Source organism: Schistocerca piceifrons, chromosome 9 (genome assembly GCF_021461385.2).
Source record: "Schistocerca piceifrons isolate TAMUIC-IGC-003096 chromosome 9, iqSchPice1.1, whole genome shotgun sequence".
NCBI classification, from domain to species: Eukaryota; Metazoa; Arthropoda; class Insecta; order Orthoptera; family Acrididae; genus Schistocerca; species Schistocerca piceifrons.
Genome location: NC_060146.1, coordinates 18,680,941 through 18,702,591, shown reverse-complemented (window position 1 = coordinate 18,702,591; position 21,651 = coordinate 18,680,941). Strand labels below are relative to the sequence as shown.

General features: G+C 48.5%; 1 protein-coding gene across 1 annotated transcript in view; it reads left to right on the top strand.

The window, feature by feature from the left end:
• Nucleotides 1-387: 387 nt before the first annotated feature.
• Nucleotides 388-21,651, top strand: part of LOC124717132 (zinc finger protein 679-like) — a 190,818-nt gene continuing 169,554 nt past the window's right edge. The window contains exon 1 of the mRNA XM_047243871.1: nucleotides 388-696. Within this exon, the coding sequence (XP_047099827.1) occupies nucleotides 694-696 (3 nt within the window). The 5' untranslated portion in view covers nucleotides 388-693. The remainder of the gene's footprint in view (nucleotides 697-21,651) is intronic.

Below are 21,651 nucleotides of genomic sequence, written 5' to 3'. Positions count from 1 at the left end.
TTATAAAAGGCCCTTTCCTCAAATTTCGAAATCAAATCAATTATTTCTTGGTTAGGGTTCTCATTCTTTAATTTGTTCAAATTCATCTTTGTTTACATGCCACTAAAATTGGCTGTCTTCCTTACATTCAGACACAAAGTAAGTAGTTGAAGTAATTTGCGGGTGATAGCTATTTTAATCATTGTACCGTGGAACTTAAAAATATATATTGATACGTAGATACTTGTGCTGCTCTCGAACGGCGTCGTACACAACTACGACGCTGTTGCTTCTCGTGCTGACAGATGGCGGGACTATCGTGAGGACTGCCATCGCTCAACTTGACTTGATGCGTAGCGTCGCCGAAAGATAGCAGTAGATCGTACATTTGTTTTGTTTATATCGGGCAGGTCTACCATAATGTCACGAAATCTTCCTGTTATTACGAAACTTAACGGGAATTTGTGTTTTGGAAGCATTATATGTTAAACACAGTACTTATTTCTTAAAATACACACAATTTGCGGTCAATATAACAATTTGTGACTGCTGTAAATACCATAGATTAGCCGTTAGCAACTCCGTCGTATAGTCGACCGAACTTCTAGTTTGCACCGTGTCCGCTGTTGCAGATGATACGAAGGTTAAGGAATTTGCGAATAGAAGTTTTCGAGAAGTACTCATTATTATATTTCAAAAAAGTGCGCTGTAAATATGGTGAGTCTATGATCATAACCATTGAATGAATTGTGTGCGACCTTAATCGTCGGAAGTTAAATTTTTCAGCACTATTGTATGAAATATCAGGCAAACTAAGAAATCTCATAACAATTATGACTGCGAAGCTAAGTTACTACATACTATGTTACAAAATAGGTGCGCATGCAACATGAAGCTAAATTACAATGTAACACGGTTCATATGAAAACGCACGCTAAATAGCGGTGTATGATGTGTTGTTTTCGCATAAATTGGCTATCAACATTGGAACACTTGAGGCTTGTGTGTCATTACTGAGGCTGTGCAGTCTTTAGACTTTATTTACTAGCTAGCTGATTATCCGGTTGCGTATTTATATTTTAGATCGGGAAAAGAATGAAATCTATCTGTAGTGCGAATACAATAATACCGGTAGTTCATGTAAAATTTGAGCTCAAGATGCATATAATAATTGTAATAATTTTGTTTTACGGTGCTTTCAATGGAGGCCTACAAAATGTTATATGGGATCTACACTAGTAAAATGAAAACTAGTGTTGACCCATATAAGATATTTGTACCAGATGTACAACTTTCTTTTTCTCTCGATCACCCTTTAAAATTTCAGAGCAATGTCTTTCACCATTTTTGTGTTAATGAAGCCGAACTTTGGGGAATAATGGAACTCGACAATTTTTCATCAATTTTGTGACTGCAATCGTTTTTCGTCGAAGTATACTGAGCACCGCGTGGTTGATCTGTAGAGAAGAACTGCAGCAAACATTTTTGTATAATCGGCAGTTATTGATGTGTAAACATACTAGTAATTTCTTTTATAAAATTATTACGTATTTTAAAGACATATTGCCTAATATTAACACCACCTATTCTAGGCCTATTATTTTTGTTTCTTGAGAAAGAACAGGTGTATTTGTACTAAAATGGTTTTGTCCATTTAAGTGATGATGTATCTAAGGTTAAAACTATGAGCCTGAATATACCTCTGTCAAACATTTGTAAATCATTCATTAATCTTGTGATGAAGTTCAGGTGTTACACTTTAAATAACATCCCACCTACCACACTTTCGATCACACAAATAACATCCCACCTACCACACTTTCGATCACACTAATTCATTCTCAAGCAAAGGTAGCAAAAACTTTTCCCTCCTCTTCTCAGACATTGCTTATATGACCCTTCATTTCGTTAACATTTCTAGCATTATTGGCCATATTGGTTGAAATAATGACTTCAGAAGCCATCCAAAGGTACCAACCAATATTTTGGTGTTAGTGTTAAAATTTGAAAATCTCAGGATCTGAGGAAACAAAAATTTTTGCTTCATTTCACTCAGTAGATTGCCATAACCAAAACAGCACCACTATTACTAATCATCATAATTTTGCTGAACGTATGCTCCTGGATTGAACACAACAAAAGCTGCACTCTGCCTACAAATTTTACTTTGGGTTTGATAAATCTTGTTCCTTGTGTAGCATTACGAATTTTATTTTGAGACTTTCTGACAATTTTAGGGTAAAATGGCAAAGACGGTAGTAGGTAGAATTGATCCTTTTTACAGTTTCCATTTGTTCATCATGATCACCATTTGAAGACAAAGCTTTCTTAATTCAACTGCTCTTGCTTTACCAAAGACACATGAGCTCTTTTAATGAGTTTTTTATTTTTCCCTCCTTCAAAAGGACTGTAATAGTACTTTCCCAAGTTCTCAGGCTGATCAAGAAGCAAGGTTCCATATTAAAAGCAGGCCATTGAACCAACTTCATGTCATAATGAGATCATGGTTTCAGCAGTCTTTGTTGATCAGGTTGGAATGTGGTCAGTGATTCGAGTGCCTTTTAGATAAAGATGAATATTTGATAGGAGTCGTCAGCTTTGATCAGTGTCGTGGGAAACATGAGACAAATGCCATAAAGAGTACATTGATTGTATTGTGATGTGATTGGCATTGTTTTTCAAATGGGCTAAGCTACAGATCAGTCTGCCACAACAACCAGGTTTATTTAGTTTTGCATTCATTGGCTATGTCAACTCTCAGCCATACTGTCACCTTCCACCTATACCGTGGGCTAAGCTACAGATCAGTGTGTCACACACCACAACATTACATTACAACCATTCTTTTGTTTTTGCTTTAAAGTTCATTGGCTTCACCAAATAATACCAAAACTGTGGATGTATACACTGAAAGGTGGTGTGATAGCAGCCATTAACATTACTTCATGGGCCAAAGCTGACGACACCTACCAAACATTCCTATTGTTCTCTTGACTCTGCTTTTTTACAGTTACTGAGATAGGGCTGATGGTACACTGAAGTGTACAAACTACCAACTGTGTACAATGGTATATCAGGGCCAGCATTTTTAGACATCTGTGCTACACAAAATGGTCTTAGACATCCTTGCAGTACTACCTAGAATTTATCTGTTAAACAAAACAATTATCCAGGAGGATTCATTACCATGGAATCTTGCACAATCAAAACAGGTTGGCGACAAAGTACTCCAAAATATCAACTTTCTTGGTTATAAATAGAAGAAGAGCACACTCACTAGTAGTACTTTTTGTGTGCTAGACACCTCCACATTGCCTAGTAATTACTAGATGCAGACTTCCTAAAGTGGTCTGCATTTTAATTGTTGGTAGCAGCCACCAGACCATATCACAACAAAAAATTACGCCACAGGTCATGTTAGCCAGTATGGCTCTGGAAACTACTGTTGGGATGTGTCTAGTGTTTGAAAAAAAATTATTTTATACAAGTCATTAGATATGGATAAAAAGTAAAAATACCAACAAATATGCAGTATTTCAGAACCAAAAAATTACAGAAGGGCATGAAAAAATTGTCACAAAAGACTATGACTATTTGACAGTAGTATTTTGAATATCATTTTTCAAATTTTACCCATAATCTTCAAAACAAACAAAACCGTTTCTAGTACAAAAACACTTGCCGTTTCTAACAAACAAGAAGTCAACAAAATAGTTGTTAATAATTGACAGTGTAACTTCAAAATACACAGAAATTCAGAAAAAAGTAATTACACATAAATAACCGTTAGAATATTTGCAAATAACTGCTGCAGTTTGATAGAACTGATTACAAGTAATTTCTCTGTGGGCCTGCTAAAAGGCACTCAGTATGCTGGCTAAAGTGCACATGCCGTGTCTGCAGCAAATGCTTTGCATGCTAGTGTTGGCAAATCACTAGTATTGCTCATAGCTAAGTGGGTGATAGTATACAATAGCCAACGAGAATCGCTGTATGTGATGATTTCTTTTGGAGGGAGCCACGAGTTGATTAGGCCTACATTAGTTTTCTGAAGAACGGCAAGAAAACTAGATTTGCTGACGGACCGACCTGTGGCATAGCCCAAGGTTTAGTTTAAGCTGAAAAGTGATATAATGATTGTGACTTGGCAAAACAAACAAATGTGCATTGCAAAAAAGTAGGTATTCTGAAACACTGACCTGTAGTGTAAACCGAGGCTTAGGTCGGAATGCTCGGGTTGGTAAAACCAATGAATTTCAACAACAAAATACAACTGCCATAATAGACTAATGTGTCCATAGCATGAGATATATATTCATCATTGCGGTAAGATACTTGTATGTCTTTCTTACGATTTTGCCAAAACTAACGATGTTGTTAAATTCAAAACAAAATACCAGCTAACTGTGTATACAAACGATAGGAAATCATGAGCTGGAATTCTGACTGGCTGTGAACAACAGATGCGTAATTTGTCATATTCAATTCCCATTGTTCATCACAGGAGTTGTTACCGACATCAGTAAACTACGTAACAGCTGCAAACACCACAAGTGCACTTTCATTTAATGCCCCGAGGGTGCTTCCCGCTCTTTGGCGAGTTTGTGCTTTGGCCTCCACAGACCCCCAGCCTTTGAAGCATCTTTTCCCTTCTGTGCTGCACGTCTATCCTCTCGCTATTCTTTTTCCCCTCGGTCGGGGAACGTGTGGGATGTTGTCAGAAATGCGTTCTGCATATTCAGTCTCCGATATGAGAACAGTCTCTCCACTGTCTTTCGTTCCTTAATTCTCCCCCCCCCCCCCCCCTGTCTCCTGTCCTCCCTCTGCTTCGGTGTCTGAGGTTCCTCTTTTTCTTCTTCCTCCCCACACGCTCGTGAAGACTGGGCCGTGCGTCTGAGGCATAACAGGTGACTGGGTAACACGTAATTCTCAGCCCCAGGTTGACAGTTAGGGTTTGTACATACCCCCTGGTAAAAGACAGGCCCAATGGGGTGGGGGGGGGGGGGGGCGAGGGTGATTGCCTGAGCAGCCACCTTCCTAAATTGTGGATCGATCCTTCTGTCAGGTGTTTGGGAAGTGTGACCTGAGGTACGAGCTGTCACCTAAGGCAGGTGCGCCCCCTTCTGAGGGGATTCCCCAGTCAGAAGGAACGCGGCATCAGAAACACTGGCAATCGTGGGGGACTTTCTTGCAATGAGCCAAACATCATCTTCTCATTGTACATCTATTAAACGTAACAATTCAAAGACCTTGCAACTGCGACACGGTTTCACGTACTGAAGATGGTCAGTTCTTTGCTATGGTAAATCCATTTATTATTCAGAAAGGTGTCGACGCAATTGCAGGCCCTGTGAAATCTGGCTCCGGTTTTTCGAAATGGCACTTTGCTTTCGGAGACTACTACCGAGTCTCGAGCTTTGCTCCTTTGCGAATATCCCGTCCGTGTCGAGACCCGTCGAACCTCGAATTCTTCCCGTTAAGTGATTTACAATGGGCTTCTCGATGGCCACACTGCGGCAGAACTCCAAACGTACCTCACCGATCGGGGTGCCATTGCAGTCCGTCGGGTGATGAAAAAAGTAGATGCATCCTTAGCTTCCACACGCACTCTTTTTCTCACTTTTGATAGAGTGGTACTTATGTGCTGCTACCAGTGTCATTGTTACATCCACACTCGAGAAGCCTGTCGACACCCTGCCAGATGTGTAATCTCGTGCTCACGAGGCCGACTGTCTGCCTCCTCATCCCTGCCGTATCGACTGCACTGGTGACCACAGTGCTTCCTCCTGCGATTGTGAGTGTCCCGCGTGTCTCGATGAGTGGGCTGTCCGGGAGATCTGGGTGAACGAAAAACTAACTTACCCGGTCGCTCCCGTGTCGTTTACTGAGAAACTTTTGCCTCACTGGGCGAAGTCACCTACTACGCGATCGGCCTCGGAAAGGACAGGAGGGATACTCCCACGAAGACTTGCTACATCCCTCCGGTCGACAAACATCTGAGTCTTTCTCTGCCGACCACAAAGGCTCCACGCCCTGCGGGTTCGGGGGTTAGAATAGGCCCGCGGTATTCCTGCCTGTCGTAAGAGGCGACTAAAAGGAGTCTCACATGTTTCCGCCTTATGTGATGGTCCCCTCTCGGGTTCGACCTCCATCTTTCTACATTTTTCCGAAGAGCGAGCCAATTGGGGAAGGGCGCCTTACATGGTGCACTGTATCCGTCGTGCATTGAGACCTTTAGCCGGCTTTTTCGTTGTTGCAATGGTATCCCGCTTGTTTTCCATCTCTTGGGCGAGGATACGTCCCTGGGTGCGCTTACCACGCTGCACTCTGCAGTGTTGCTTTTAACTGCGACGACGACCTTGGACTTTCTTGCACCTAAGATCCAGCACGGTAGTCAGTCCGTTGTGGTGGGGCTGCCATGTACCCTCTTGGTTGTAGCCCCCTGACAACACAGGGATCGCCTGCGCCGTTAACTCCCCACGTATGTCAAGGAGTAGATGCCCATCTCCCTGGGGCATCAGGACTCCCGGCAATGGCCATCCTGCCAGGTGGCTATTGCTGCGGCTGGGTGGCGCCCTTGGGGAGGGCCCTTGGTCGGAGTAGGTGGCATCAGGGCGGATGATCCGCAATGAAGCGTGGTACATCATCTCTTGCTACCCCCTGCGGGTCCGGGGATTAGAATAGGCCCGAGGTATTCCTGCCTGTCGTAAGAGGCGACTAAAAGGAGTCCATCCCCCTCACGGGGGTAGTTAGCGCCTGCGTCCGGAGACGGACGGTTTCACGACCTATAATCGTGGTCTTTTTGGTGTTTCACTTCTCGTTTCTTCCTTCCTTTTGTTGGTTCCTTTCTTTGCTCTTCTCCACCTCACTGTCTTCCTTACTCTTTCCCTTGACTTCTCCTTGCCTTCTCATTGCCTTTTCCTCCTTGCCTTCTCATTGCCTTTTCCTCCTTGCCTTCTCATTGCCTTTTCCTCCTTGCCTTCTCATTGCCTTTTTCTCCTTGCCTTTTTCTCCTTGCCTTCTCATTGCCTTTTTCTCCTTGCTTTCTCATTGCCTTCTTCTCCTTGCTTTCTCATTGCCTTCTTCTCCTTGCCTTCTCTGGTCTCCGCCTCGGCGTTTGAGACAGTCTGTCCCCTTTCTCCCTCTCTCTCTTCTTTTTCCTCTTCTTCCTTCCTCCCTGTGCGTGTCTGAAGGCCGACCCACGCGTTCGCACGCGTAGCCAGTGACGGGGTAACGCGTAAGTCCCCGCCCTGGGTAGACATGTAAGGCACGCGCGTACCCCCTGGTAAAGGCCAGGCCTGGGGAGGGGTGATTGCCTGAGCTGATACCTTCTGACCATGCCGATTGGTCCCTCCGTCTGTTTCTCGGGAGGTGTGACCTGAGGTGTAAACATTCACCTAAGGCGGGAGTGCCCTCTGAGAGGGTCCCCACAAGGAAGGAGCGCGCCATCGGAGACGCTGGCAATCATGGGGGATTCCTCCGCAATGGATTCTACTCCATCGCTTTCGACTTCGACCCAAAAACGGAAACGTGACCAGCCAACAGTGACAAAAGTACTACCGCCTGCCCCACAGTTCCTCGTAGTTTCTCGGTCTGAGGACGGAAAGGATTTTTCCTCTGTCAACCCTTTCGTTATTCAGAAGGGCGTAGATGCCATAGCCGGATCTGTCAAATCTTGTACCAGGTTGCGTAACGGTACCTTATTACTAGAAACTGAGAGTGCCTTTCAGGCACAAAAACTGCTTCGGGCCACACTCTTGTACACGTTCCCTGTCCGGGTGGAGGCCCACCGCACTTTGAACTCGTCTCGTGGTGTAGTCTATAGTAGCTCCCTCGACGGATTGACTGACGAGGAGCTTCAATCTTTCCTCACTGAGCAGGGCGTGACGGCTGTCCATAGGGTCATGAAAAAGGTCAACAATGACCTTGTACCGACCCGGACACTTTTCTTGACCTTCGATAGTGTTAAGCTGCCGTCGCGCATCAAGGCGGGCTACGAGGTTATTTCTGTTCGCCCCTATGTCCCGACACCTACGCGCTGCTACCAGTGTCAGCGTTTCAATCACACTCGACAGTCTTGCTCCAATGCGGCTAAATGTGTCACTTGTGGCAGGGATGCCCATGAGGGTGACTGTCCACCTCCGTCTCCTCGTTGTGTGAACTGTCAGGGTGACCACGCCGCATCCTCCCGCGACTGTCCTGTCTATAAGGAAGAACGCTGTATCCAGGAAATTCGGGTCAAAGAGAAAGTGTCCACCTCGGCTGCTCGCAAGCTATTGGCTAGTAGGAAGCCCACGCTGCTCCCAGCGGGGAAATACAGCACTGTCCTCGCCTCTCCTCGGACTACCCGGGAGGTAGCAACCCAGACATGCGATCTGACCTTCAGCACCACGGTCGTCCGTTCGGCCAGTGCTAAGATCGCGCGGTCGACGTCTCCTCTTCCTCCCATCACCCCACAGACACCAGCCACTTCCTCAGCTTCTGCTAAGTCGAAGACTCCGAAGTCAGATGCACGGGCCTTCAAGAAGGAACCATCCCGTGCAGACTTCCTCCGTCCCTCGACCTCCCAGCCTTCGACCGGTACTTCCACCAAACGTCCTTCTAAAAAGGCGCATAGGAAGCACAGTTCTCCTTCTCCGCCACGGCGCCTTTCTTCTCCTGCGACACCCAGCGGTTGCCGCCCCAGGCCGTCATCCGTTTCGCCTGGCCGCACCGCTGGTAGCCGTACATCTGGCCGTTCACTGGCGGAGGAAGCTCCCCCTCCCGGCCATCCTCCCGAGATGGCCGATGACCCTATAGACCCGATGGACGATGACTGTCCGCCTACTGATAGCGGCGGCAGTGCTCGCTCGAAGCCAGGCCCTAAGCGGCCTTCGAGGTGACCACTTCTCTCATCTTCCTTTTCTTACGATGGCACTCATTCACTGGAATATTCGCAGCATTCGCTCCAACCGAGAGGACTTGAAGTTGCTGCTCCGCTTGCACCGTCCGCTCGTCGTAGCCCTCCAGGAAACGAAGCTACGCCCATGCGATCAAATTGCCTTGGCACACTACACCTCTGTGCGTTTTGACCTACCCCCTGTGGTAGGTATCCCAGCTCATGGAGGGGTTATGTTGCTGGTCCGGGATGATATTTACTACGATCCCATCACGTTGCACACCGGCCTGCAGGCAGTTGCCATCCGCATTACTCTCCCCACTTTTACGTTTTCCTTTTGTACCGTTTACACTCCATCGTCATCTGCCGTTACCAGGGCAGACGTGATGCAACTTATTTCTCAGCTACCTGCACCATTTTTGTTAACTGGAGACTTCAATGCCCACCATCCCCTTTGGGGCTCTCCAGCATCCTGCCCGAGGGGCTCCTTGTTGGCAGACCTTTTCAACCAGCTCGATCTTGTCTGCCTCAATACTGGCGCCCCTACTTTTCTTTCGGACACATCTCACACCTATTCCCATTTAGACCTCTCTACATGTACTCCCCAACTTGCACGCCGGTTTGAGTGGTATGCACTTTCTGATACATATTCGAGCGACCACTTCCCGTGTGTTATCCATCTCCTGCAGCATACCCCCTCTCCGTGCTTCTCTAATTGGACCATCTCCAAGGCAGACTGGGGGCTCTTCTCTTCCAGGGCGACCTTTCAGGATCAAACCTTCACCAGCTGCGATCGTCAGGTCGCACACCTCACGGAAGTCATTCTCGCTGCTGCTGAATATTCCATCCCTCACCCTACTTCTTCTCCACGTCGCGTACCGGTCCCCTGATGGACCGCAGCATGTAGAGACGCTTTACGCGCTCGTCGACGTGCTTTACGCACCTTTAAACGCCACCCTACAGTGGCGAATTGTATTAATTATAAACGATTACGTGCTCAGTGTCGTCGTATTATTAAAGAAAGCAAGAAAGCCAGCTGGGCTGCTTTCACAAGCACCTTCAACAGTTTTACTCCTTCTTCTGTTGTCTGGGGTAGCCTGCGCCGTCTATCTGGCACTAAGGTCCACTCCCCAGTTTCTGGCTTGAAGGTCGTGAATGAAGTCCTTGTGGCCCCCGAGGCTGTCTCCAATGCCTTCGGCCGCTTTTTCGCCGAGGTTTCGAGCTCCACTCATTACCACCCTGCCTTCCTCCCCCGCAAACAGGCAGAGGAGGCTAGGCCACCTGACTTCCGCTCCTCGAATTGTGAAAGTTATAATGCCCCATTCACCATGCGGGAACTCGAAACCGCACTTGGCCGATCACGGTCCTCCGCTCCAGGGCCTGATTCTATTCATATTCAGATGCTGAAGAACCTTTCTCCTGCGGGTAAAGGTTTTCTTCTTCGTACATACAATCGCATCTGGATTGAGGGACGTGTTCCCGCATGCTGGCGCGAGTCTATTGTTGTCCCGATTCCTAAGCCGGGGAAGGACAAGCACTTGCCTTCCAGTTATCGACCTATCTCGCTTACCAGCTGTGTCTGTAAAGTGATGGAGCGAATGGTTAACTCTCGATTGGTTTGGCTGCTCGAGTCTCGACGCCTACTTACCAATGTCCAATGTGGATTTCGAAGGCGCCGCTCTGCTGTTGACCATCTGGTTACCTTGTCGACCTTCATTATGAATAACTTCTTGCGGAAGCGTCCGACCGCGGCTGTGTTCTTTGATTTGGAGAAGGCTTACGACACCTGTTGGAGGGCGGGCATTCTCCGCACCATGCATACATGGGGCCTTCGCGGTCGCCTCCCTCTTTTTATTCGTTCCTTTTTAATGGATCGACAGTTCAGGGTACGTGTGGGTTCTGTCCTGTCCGACACCTTTCGCCAGGAGAATGGGGTGCCACAGGGCTCAGTTTTGAGCGTCGCTCTCTTCGCCATCGCGATCAATCCAATAATGGATTGCCTCCCAGCTGATGTATCAGGCTCCCTTTTTGTGGACGATTTTACCATCTATTGCAGCGCGCAGTGTACACGTGTCCTGGAGCGCTGTCTTCAGCGTTCTCTTGACCGTCTTTACTCCTGGAGTGTCGCCAATGGCTTCCGTTTTTCTGCCGAGAAGACGGTCTGTATTAACTTCTGGCGCTACAAAGAGTTTCTCCCACCGTCCTTACGACTCGGTCCCGTTGCTCTCCCAATCGTGGAGACAACCAAATTTTTAGGCCTTACCTTTGACAGGAAACTTAGCTGGTCTCCACATGTCATATTTGGCCGCCCGTTGTACCCGTTCTTTAAATGTCCTCCGTGTTCTCAGTGGTATGTCGTGGGGAGCGGATCGAACCGTCCTACTTCGTCTGTATCGGTCGATCGTCCGCTCCAAGCTGGATTATGGGAGCTTCGTATACTCCTCTGCACGGCCATCCATATTACGCCGCCTCAACTCCATACAACATCGGGGTTTACGACTTGCGATCGGAGCATTTTATACCAGTCCCGTAGAGAGTCTTCATGCTGACGCTGGCGAATTGCCACTCACCTACCGGCGCGATCTACTGCTTTGTCGGTATGCCTGTCGGCTACTGTCAATGCCCGACCATCCGTCTTATCGTTCCTTTTTTGACGACTCTCTTGACCTTCAATACGGGTTGTATGTCTCTGCCTTGCTACCCCCTGGAGTTCGCTTTCGTCGCCTCCTTCAACACCTTCATTTTTCACTCCCTGCCACCTTTCGAGTGGGCGAGAGCCACACGCCACCTTGGCTCCAGGCTCAGGTCCGCGTCCACCTTGACCTCAGCTCGCTCCCAAAAGAGGTCACCCCCGGTTCGGTCTACCACTCCCGTTTTTTGGAACTTCGTTCGAAGTTCATCAACATGACTTTCATTTATACAGATGGCTCTAAGACCAATGACGGGGTCGGGTGTTCCTTTATTGTCGGGGCACAAAGTTTCCAATACCGGCTCCATGGCCATTGTTCGGTCTTCACAGCTGAGCTCTTTGCCCTCTACCAGGCTGTTCTTTACATCTGCCGCCACCGACATTCTGCTTATGTCATCTGCTCAGATTCCCTGAGCGCCATCCAGAGCCTCAGTGATCCGTACCCGGTTCACCCTTTCGTACACCGGATCCAACGCTCTCTTCAGCAGCTGGTGGACGTCGGTACGCCGGTTAGCTTTATGTGGGTTCCTGGCCATGTCGGTATCCCTGGGAACGAAACTGCAGATGCCGCGGCCAAGGCTGCGGTCCTCCAGCCTCGGACAGCTTCTTGTTGTGTCCCTTCGTCCGATTTTAGCAGGGTCATTTGTCGGCGCGTTGTGTCGCTGTGGCATGCCGATTGGGCTGCACTTACCGACAACAAGCTTCGGGCCTTAAAACCTCTTCCCGTGGCTTGGACGTCCTCCTCACGCCCTTCTCGGCGGGAGGAGGTCGTTTTAGCAAGGTTAAGAATTGGACACTGCCGGTTCAGCCATCGCCATCTGCTGACGGCTGCGCCGGCGCCGTTCTGCCCATGTGGGCACTTGCTGACGGTTAGACACATTTTAATGTCCTGTCCAGATCTTAACCCACTGCGCCTCGATCTTAACCTGCCTAATACTTTCGATGCCATTTTAGCGGATGACCCACGAGCAGCTGCTCGTGTTCTTTGTTTTATCAATTTGACAAACCTCGCTAAGGACATTTGATGATGTTTTTTAATCCTATGCCTGTCAGTCTGTCTTTTATTGTGTTTTCCCTTTTAGTTGTTGTCAACTTGTGCCTCGCGGTGCATTCTTAGAGTAGTCAGGGCGCTAATGACCATTGAAGTTGTGCGCCCTAAAACCACAAAAAAAAAAAAAAAAAAAAAAAAAAAAAATCATCTCTTGCTGGCGGCCAGCCGCCAGCAGTCTCTAAGCGTTCGAGGGCTCATTTTAAGGGTAACGTTTATAACCCCAAATCGTTCCCATCCCTGGCCACACCATGGGAGGAACGAAAGGCATTGAATGAAAGTGAGACGTATTCGCCCAGGTATCTTGTCTGTACCAGAGCTGATGGTGACTCATTTCTATCTGTGAAGCCTCAGTTCTTTGTAGAGCATTTAGAGGACAAGTTTGGGGAGGTGGAGGGCTTGTCCAAGATGCGGTCTGGATCGGTGTTGATAAAAACGGCGTCCTCCGCCCAGTCGCGGGCCTTGCTCGCTTGTAATAAGCTGGGGGATGTCTCCGTAACTATCACGCCCCATAAAAGTCTGAATATGGTTCAGGGCATTATCTTCCACAGGGATCTCCTTTTACAGTCCGATGACGAGCTGCGCGCCAACTTGGAGCGACGAGGTGTCCATTTCGTCCGGCGCGTCCACCGGGGTCCGAGGGATGGTCAAGTTGCCACCGGTGCCTTCATCTTGGCCTTCGAGGGTGATACGTTACCTGAGAAGATCAAGGTGATGGTATACCGTTGTGATTTCAAGCCATACATCCCTCCCCCGATGCGGTGCTTCAAGTGTTGGAAGTTCGGCCATATGTCTTCTCGCTGTGCTTCCAACCTCGTCTATCGCGATTGCGGTCGACCATCCCATCCTGATCATCCCTGTGCCCCGCCTCCCATCTGTGTGAACTGTGGTGAGCACCATCCGCCTTGCTCGCCGAACTGTCCGATTCTGCAGAAGGTGCGGAAAATCATAGAAATCAAGACCCTCGACTGCCTGACGTACACTGAGGCGAAGCGGAAATATGATCGGCTTCATCCAGTGCGTATGACATCTTCTTATGCCGCAACTGTCACTCCTGCCTCCTGCTCCAGTTCCATCAGCTCCAGTCAGCTCTCAGAGTCGAGGGCCCACACCTGCCCCCCTGATGGTGGGGGGCACTAAACTCCCTGTTGCTCCTGCTCCATCTACCTCAGGAGCAACGCCCCCCCCCCAGCCATCGGGGACATCAGTTCCCCCTTCCCAGCCGGAGAAGCGTAAGACTTCTTCGGCTCCTCTCGCCAGGAAGGGGTCCCTTGGGGACCTCCCTTCACAAGTTCCGACCGGTGCCAAAGCCGACAGCCGCAAGTGGCTCAAACAACCGCCGATCCCTGGTCGTCGGGACACACGGTCGTCGTCTGTCCCTGAGACTGACCCAGTGACACCCTCCCAGCCTGAACCACCGAAGGCACAGCGCGAGAAGCAGAAGAAGAAGAAAGTCCCCAAGGCTACCGACATTGGGGTGGCACCCATTCCACCGCTTCCTACAAGCTCTGCGTCCGAGGATGAGGTGGAGATTCTGGCGTTCGCTGAGGACATGGATCTCGCCAGTCCCTCGGACGCAATGGATGGCTTTTGTACAGGTGGTGACTCAGTAGCAGCAGGGGCCCCGGAGGCGTAATCTGCCTCCCCAGTCCCTTCACGCCTTTCCCATCCATGGCCAATACCATCCTCCAGTGGAACTGCAGCGGTTTCTTCCACCATCTAGCTGAGCTCCGCCAACTTATCAGCCTTCATCCTTTCCTTTGCATTGCTCTGCAGGAAACTTGGTTTCCAGCAATGCGAACCCCCGCCCTCCGTGGCTATCGGGGTTATTATAAGTACCGGGCAGCTTATGAAAGGGTGTCTGGTGGCGTCTGCATATATGTCCTTAACTCTCTTCACAGCGAGTTTGTACCTCTACAAACAGCTTTAGAGGCTGTCGCTGTTCGGGTGTGGACACCACAGGCTGTTACCGTCTGCAGTATTTACCTTCCACCGGATGGTGCTGTCGCGCAGCATGTCCTGGCTGCTCTGATAGCCCAACTGCCGCCACCCTTCTTGTTGCTGGGCGATTTCAATGCCCACAACCCTCTATGGGGTGGGACAGTCTCCGATGACCGTGGTTGTGCCGTGGAGCATTTGTTGGCTCAGCTCGACCTTAGCCTCTTGAACACCGGTGCTCCCACGCATTTCAGTGTGGCCCATGGCTCGTTCTCGGCCATCGATCTCTCTCTTTGCAGCCCCGGACTTGTCCCATCCCTCCACTGGAGAGTGCATCCTGACCTGTGTGATAGTGACCATTTTCCCATCTATTTATCACTGCCCCAGTGTCATTCTTCTGGGCGCCTGCCCTGCTGGGCTCTCCACAGGGCTGACTGGCCGGCTTTTACTTCTGCTGCGACCATTGAGTCTCCCCCACAGGGTGACATTGACGAGGTAGTCCGTGTCTTAACCACGTCAATCATTTCGGCGGCCGAGGCTGCCATCCCCCGCTCTTCTGGACTCCCTCGAAGGAAGGCTGTACCCTGGTGGTCGCCGGAGATTGCTGAGGCTATTCGCGACCGTAGGCGGGCCCTCCAGCGCCATAGGCGGCACCCGTCTCTAGAGACCCTCATCACCTTTAAGAGGCTCCGTGCCTTGGCCCGTCGTCTTATCACACGGCGTAAGCAGGAGTGCTGGGAGCAGTATGTCTCATCCTTGGGCTCCCGTGTCTCCCCCTCGCTTGTGTGGTCCCAGATCCGGCGGATTTATGGACACCAGACCCCTATGGGTGTCCCTGGGATCTCCTTGGATGGCGCTGTCTGCACAGACGCTGCCGCCATTGCTGAACACCTTGCTGCGCACTTTGCTAAGAGCTCTGCGACTGCAACTTATCCCCCCGCCTTTCGCTCTCTCAAGGAGCGAGCTGAGCAGACGCCGTTATCGTTCCACACGTGTCGTTCTGAAAAATACAATGCTCCTTTCAGCGAGAGGGAATTCCTCGCTGCCCTCGCCGATCGCCCTGATACAGCACCAGGACCAGACTGCATCCACGCACAGATGCTGAAGCATCTCTCCAGGAACTGCCAGAGACACATCCTCACCATCTTTAACCGCATTTGGAGCGAGGGCGTGTTCCCGTCGCAATGGCGAGAGGGTCTTATTGTCCTCATCTTGAAGCCCGGTGCGGACCCACTGGCGGTGGACAGCTATCGTCCCATTACGCTCACCAAAGTTTTGTGCAAATTGCTCGAATGTATGGTGGGGCAGCGTTTGTGTTGGGTCCTTGAGTCGCGCGGTCTCCTCGCTCCATCCCAGGGTGGCTTCCGTCGGGGCCGGTCTGCAGCGGACAATTTGGTGCGGCTCGAATCTGCTATCCGTACGGCCTTTGCCCGACGTCAGCATCTCGTTGCTGTATTTTTTGATCTGCGGAAGGCGTATGACACCACATGGAGGCATCACATCCTTGCTACGTTGCATGAGTGGGGTCTTCGTGGTCAGCTTCCGGCTTTTCTTCAAACCTTTTTATTGCGCCGCTCTTTCCGGGTGCAAGTGGGTGCCACCTCTAGTTCATCTTATATACAGGAAAATGGGGTCCCACAGGGCTCGGTGTTGAGCGTCTCCTTATTTCTAGTGGCCATTAATGGTCTGGCTGCAGCCGTGGGGTCGTCGGTGTCTCCTTCTTTGTATGCCGACGACTTCTGCATCTCATTTGTCTCCACGACTATGGGAGTCGCCGAACGCAGGCTGCAAGTAGCCGTTCGCAAGGCAGCATCATGGGCTCTGACTCATGGTTTTCAGTTCTCTGCAGCCAAGTCTCGAGTTATGCACTTCTGCAGGCGTCGGACGGTCCACCCTCATCCTGAACTTTACCTCGACGGGCACCTGCTTGAAGTGGTAGACACTTGCCACTTCTTAGGACTCGTGTTTGATTCCCGGCTCACATGGGTTCCTCATATTACTCAGCTGAAGCAAAAGTGCTGGCGGCACCTCAACGCCCTCCGCTGCCTCAGCCACACATCTTGGGGTGCGGATCGCTGCACGCTGTTGCAATTTTACAGGGCCCTTGTGCAGTCCAGGCTTGATTATGGGAGCCTGGCCTATGGGTCTGCATCACCCTCCGTGTTGACGTTGTTAGACCCCATACGCCACTGTGGGGTTCGGCTCGCAACTGGCGCTTTTCGTACGAGCCCCGTGGATAATCTACTGGTAGAGGCCGGGGTTCCCCCGTTGCGGATTCGCCGCCATAGACTGCTCGCCGACTATGCTGTCCACGTGCATTGCTCGCCGGGCCATCCCAATCGTCGCCTGCTTTTCCTTGTCACGGTCCTCCTCCTGCCCGAATGGCGACCTCGGTCTGGGCTTTCCATAGCTGTCTGCGTCCAGTCCCTGCTGTCAGAACTGGGCTCATTCCCTCTTCTGCCTCCCTTCCGGATCCATGCACCTACGCCTCCCTGGTGTTTGCTCCGTCCGTCCGTCCGTCTGGACTTGGCACAGGGACCCAAGGACTCGGTTCCACCTGTGGCCCTCCGTCGCCGTTTTCTTGCGCTCCTCGCCTCATTTCCGGGCTGTGAGACTGTCTACACTGATGGTTCCCTGGTTGATGGTCACACTGCCTACGCTTTTGCTCACGCTGCCCATGTTGAACAGCGCTCCTTGCCGGCTGGCTGCAGTATTTTTACTGCAGAGCTGGTGGCCATATTGCGCACTCTTGAGCATATGCGTTCCTGCTCAGGTACGTCCATCGTCATCTGCAGTGACTCCCTGAGCAGCCTCCAGGCCATCGACCGCTGCTATCACTCTTCTCCTCTGGTGTCCTCTATCCGGGAGTCTGTTTCCACCATTACCCGCTCTGGAAGTTCGGTGGTCTTTGTTTGGACGCCAAGTCACGTTGGCATCTCGGGGGACGAACGTGTTGACAGGCTGGCCAAAGGGGCGATCGACACCCCAGCTTTGGAGATCGGCCTCCCAGCTCGAGATCAGCAGTTGGTGTTGTGCCATAAGGTGCTTGGGATGTGGGCTGCTGAGTGGCGTGGCCTGACATCCTCGAATAAACTGTGGGCTGTTAAGGAGACGACCGATGTGTGGCGCTCCTCCCTGCGGGCTTCTCGCAGGGACTCTGTAATCCTGTGTCGGCTGCGCATCGGCCATACCTACCTGACACATGGCCATCTTTTGCGTCAGGCGGATCCCCCCTGTGTTGGTGTGGGTCCTGGCTGACGGTTGCCCACATTTTATTGGAGTGTCCCCGACTGCGCACCCTCCGGCAGTCTCTTAATCTCCCGGGCACTTTGCAGTGGTTAGCACACTGGACTCACATTCAGAAAGATGATGGTTCAAACCTGCGCCCGGCCATCCTGATGTAGGTTTTCTGTCATTTTACTAAATTGCTTCAGGCAAATGCCAGCTTGGTGCCTTTGAAAGGACTGAGTTCCTTCCCCATCCCTCCCTAACCCAATGGGACTGGTGACCTCGCTGTTTGGTCCCTACCCCCAAATCAACCAACCAACCAATCAAGTACCCAACAACATAAATACTATGTACTTACCAAACCACCTGGGGAGAAAGAGGTGTCAAATAGAAATGATTAAATTTGTTTTTAAAACTTTCATTGTCTTGACAGCACCTTTAATTCACAAAAGATATAGCTGCACATTTTGCTACTTTCTGTGCAAGAGGAAGCTTACATTTTAGATAGTGGAGGCAATTTTTGTTTGAAGCTAGAATATGGTCTTCAGAGGTAAACATCTAGATCAGGGCCAGTGGCATACTGACTTGTTTCCTGCAACAACATTGTCAGCACTTGCTGTGAGGTATGATGGGAGGAAAGAGGGTGTGTCAGCTGCTGGGTCTGTTTGAAGGAATATTGTCACATTCTCATGTTAGTATATCACCACCTCCAAAACTGGTATGCATTCGGAAGGATAGGAAAATATTTTGACCACCGACATTATTAATTTATTTTAAGCTGCAGTATTAGTTCCCAGTCTGACCACAACCTTATAATTTGTGAAATATTGGTAAGAAACAAATGTATGACAACAAAGATTATTAATGTCAACAATGTAGGAAGAAACAGAGTGCTACTTACTGTAAAAAAGACACGTCAAGTTGCAGATACTCACATTGTGTCTTTTAATTGTGTTTTTCTGCAACTTGATGTGTCTTCTTTACAGTAAGTATCACTCTGTATTTTCCTACATTGTTGACATTCCTACATGGAGTTTCCATTCTTTGAAGATTATTGATGTAACTTTTGTGAGTAAAACTGTCATATTCCAATGTAATTTAGGCCGCGGGCTAAGCTAGAGATCTGTCCGCCACCAAAACCAGATGTTTTGCTGTCAAATTTGTTTCCTTCGCCAACTCTCAGGCAGACTGCCACATTCTAATGTAACATAAACCTAGGGCCAAGCTACAGCTCAAGTTTTTTACCACGACCAGATGTTTTTAGGAACTGATTGGCTTCACCAGCTCACAACTGTCACATTCCAACTTGGGTCACAACTTCATAATTTGTGACTTATTCAGAAAATACAGTCAGGTATTTATGACACCAGGAAAGAAGAGAATGGTTTCTATTTCTGTGCCGAAATTCATTTTCTCGCCTCTCATTGGTTACGTGAAAGCGGGAGCGGCTCACTCGTAAGGGCCAGAGGAGCTTGGCTCCACCAAAATTTTGTGATATAGTTTTATTCTGCATATTTTTTTTCAGTGCTGTGTCAGACAGTTTGAATATGACATAATTTTGGTGTTGTACAAGTGGCAGACACCATAGATAATCACTTGATGTTTCTACTGCTCTTTGAAGAAAAGCACAATGTTACTCTGAGCTGCCAGTAGTGGGACCAAGCCTTGCCACAACTCTTCCATCAGCTCATCCTTCCACCGTGACAAACCTGTTTTCCTTTCACCACCCGATTCAGCTGAGGAGCAGAGCCTGGTAGCCCTTACTCCCTCCACACCCCCGCCTCCATAAACTGGAGTCGTAGTGATGTCACCGAGCCGTTCCCCTTTTCCCGCCATCGTCCTCACTGTAGCACTGCTAGGGGCCACCTCGAGCCCTCAGGGGTGCCTGGCGGACAACAGACTCGAGCGTACCCCTCCTTCCCCGCACCTCTGTGAACCCTGCCGCCTCTGTCACATTACCACTCTGCCACTTATCTACACCTGTACACAGTGTTTAGGCCCTGCTGGAGTGCCCGTAGCATGGATTTCCAACTACATCACTTGGCACCTTCCTATAGGTCAAGAGGAAATGTCACAAACCTCAAAGTGACAAATCTCTCAGTTTTGTTCGATATTCTGGAGCTGTGTGGTTGAAACTCTGGTATTCTTACATACAGTTATTTTAAAATTAATAGGTTGTTTGCTAAAAAATCCTTTAATTTATCAAGTATGGTAGAGAAGTCAGTAATCAAGTAGTCAGGTACACACGAATGAAAAGATTACTTAATATCTGAACTCGATGGAAGGAAGGATACAACTTTCTGAAATACATGGTTCTGCAAAAAATCATGGTTATCAATGATTGATGAGAAACAAAAGTTATCTGATTTCTATTGTATGTTATTTGAAGTGAAGGATAGTAGAGTCTGGTTGTAAGGACCTAAAGCATGTAAATGAATGAACTAAGAAACATGAAGAAAGAAGACTACATTTAGAAAATGCTTGTAAATAGAAAATGGTTGCGATCATTAACATTGCTGCTCAGGCTGAATCAGCAAACAACATGTCAAATCAGAAACGTAATCCACATCTGTGTGATTACTCTGCCATTCACAATACAATGCCTGGCAGAGGGTTCAATGAACCACCTTCAAGCTATCTCTCTACTGTTCCACTTTCAAACAGTGCACGGGAAAAACTAGCACTTAAATGTTTCTGTGCGTACCCTGATTTCTCCTATTTTATTGTGATGATCGTTTCTCCCTACGTAGGGGGGTGCCAACAAAATGTTTTCGCAATCGGAGGAGAAAACTGGTGATTAAAATTTCATGAGAAGATCCTGTCACAACAAAAAATGCCGAAGTTTTAATGATTGCCTCTCCAATTCACGTATCATGTCTATGGCACTATCACCCCTATTTCGTGATAGCACAAAATGAGCCGCCCTTCTTTGAACTTCTTCGATGTCATCCGTCAGTCCTACCTTATATGAATCCCACACCGCACAGCAATACTCCAGAATATGGCGGACAAGCATGGTGTAAGCAGTCTCTTTAGTAGACCTGTTGCGCGCTCTAAATTTCTGCCAATGAATCATAGTCTTTGGTTTGCTCTACCCGCAACATTATCTATGTGATCATTCCAATTTAGGTTATTGGTAATTGTAATCCCTAAGTATTTAGTTGAATTTACAGCCTTAAGATTTGTGTGACTTATCGTGTAATTGAGCTTTTGGGGATTTATTTTAGTACTCATATGAATAACTTCACAGTTTTCTTCATTGAGGATCAATTGCCACTTTTCGCACCATACAGATATCTAAACCATTTTGCAGTTTGTTTTGGTTATTTGATGACTTTAGAAGAAGGTAAATGACAGCATTATCTGCAAACACTCTAATAGAGCAACTCAGATCGTCTCCTATGTCGTTAATATAGATCAGGAACAATAGAGGGCCTATAACACTTTCTTGGGGAACGCCGGATATTACTTCTGTTTTACTCAATGACTTTCCGTCTATTACTACGAACTGTGACCTTTCTGACAGTACATCATGAATCCAGTTGCACAACTGAGGCGATATTCCATAGGCACGCAGTTTGGTTAGAAGACGCTTGTGAGGAATGGTGTTGAAAGCCTTCTGGAAATCTAACAATATGGAATCAATTTGACATCCCCTGTCAATAGCACTCATTACTTCATGAGTGTAAAGAGTTAGTTGTGTTTCACAAGAACAATGTTTTCTGAATATGTGCTATGTGTCAATAAATCGTTTTCTTCGAGGTAATTCGTAATGTTCGAACACATTATATGTTCCAAAACACTACTGCAAATCGACGTTAGTTGTATGGGCCTGTAATTTAGCAGATTACTCCAATTTCCCTATTTGGGTATTGGTGTGGCTTGAGCAAT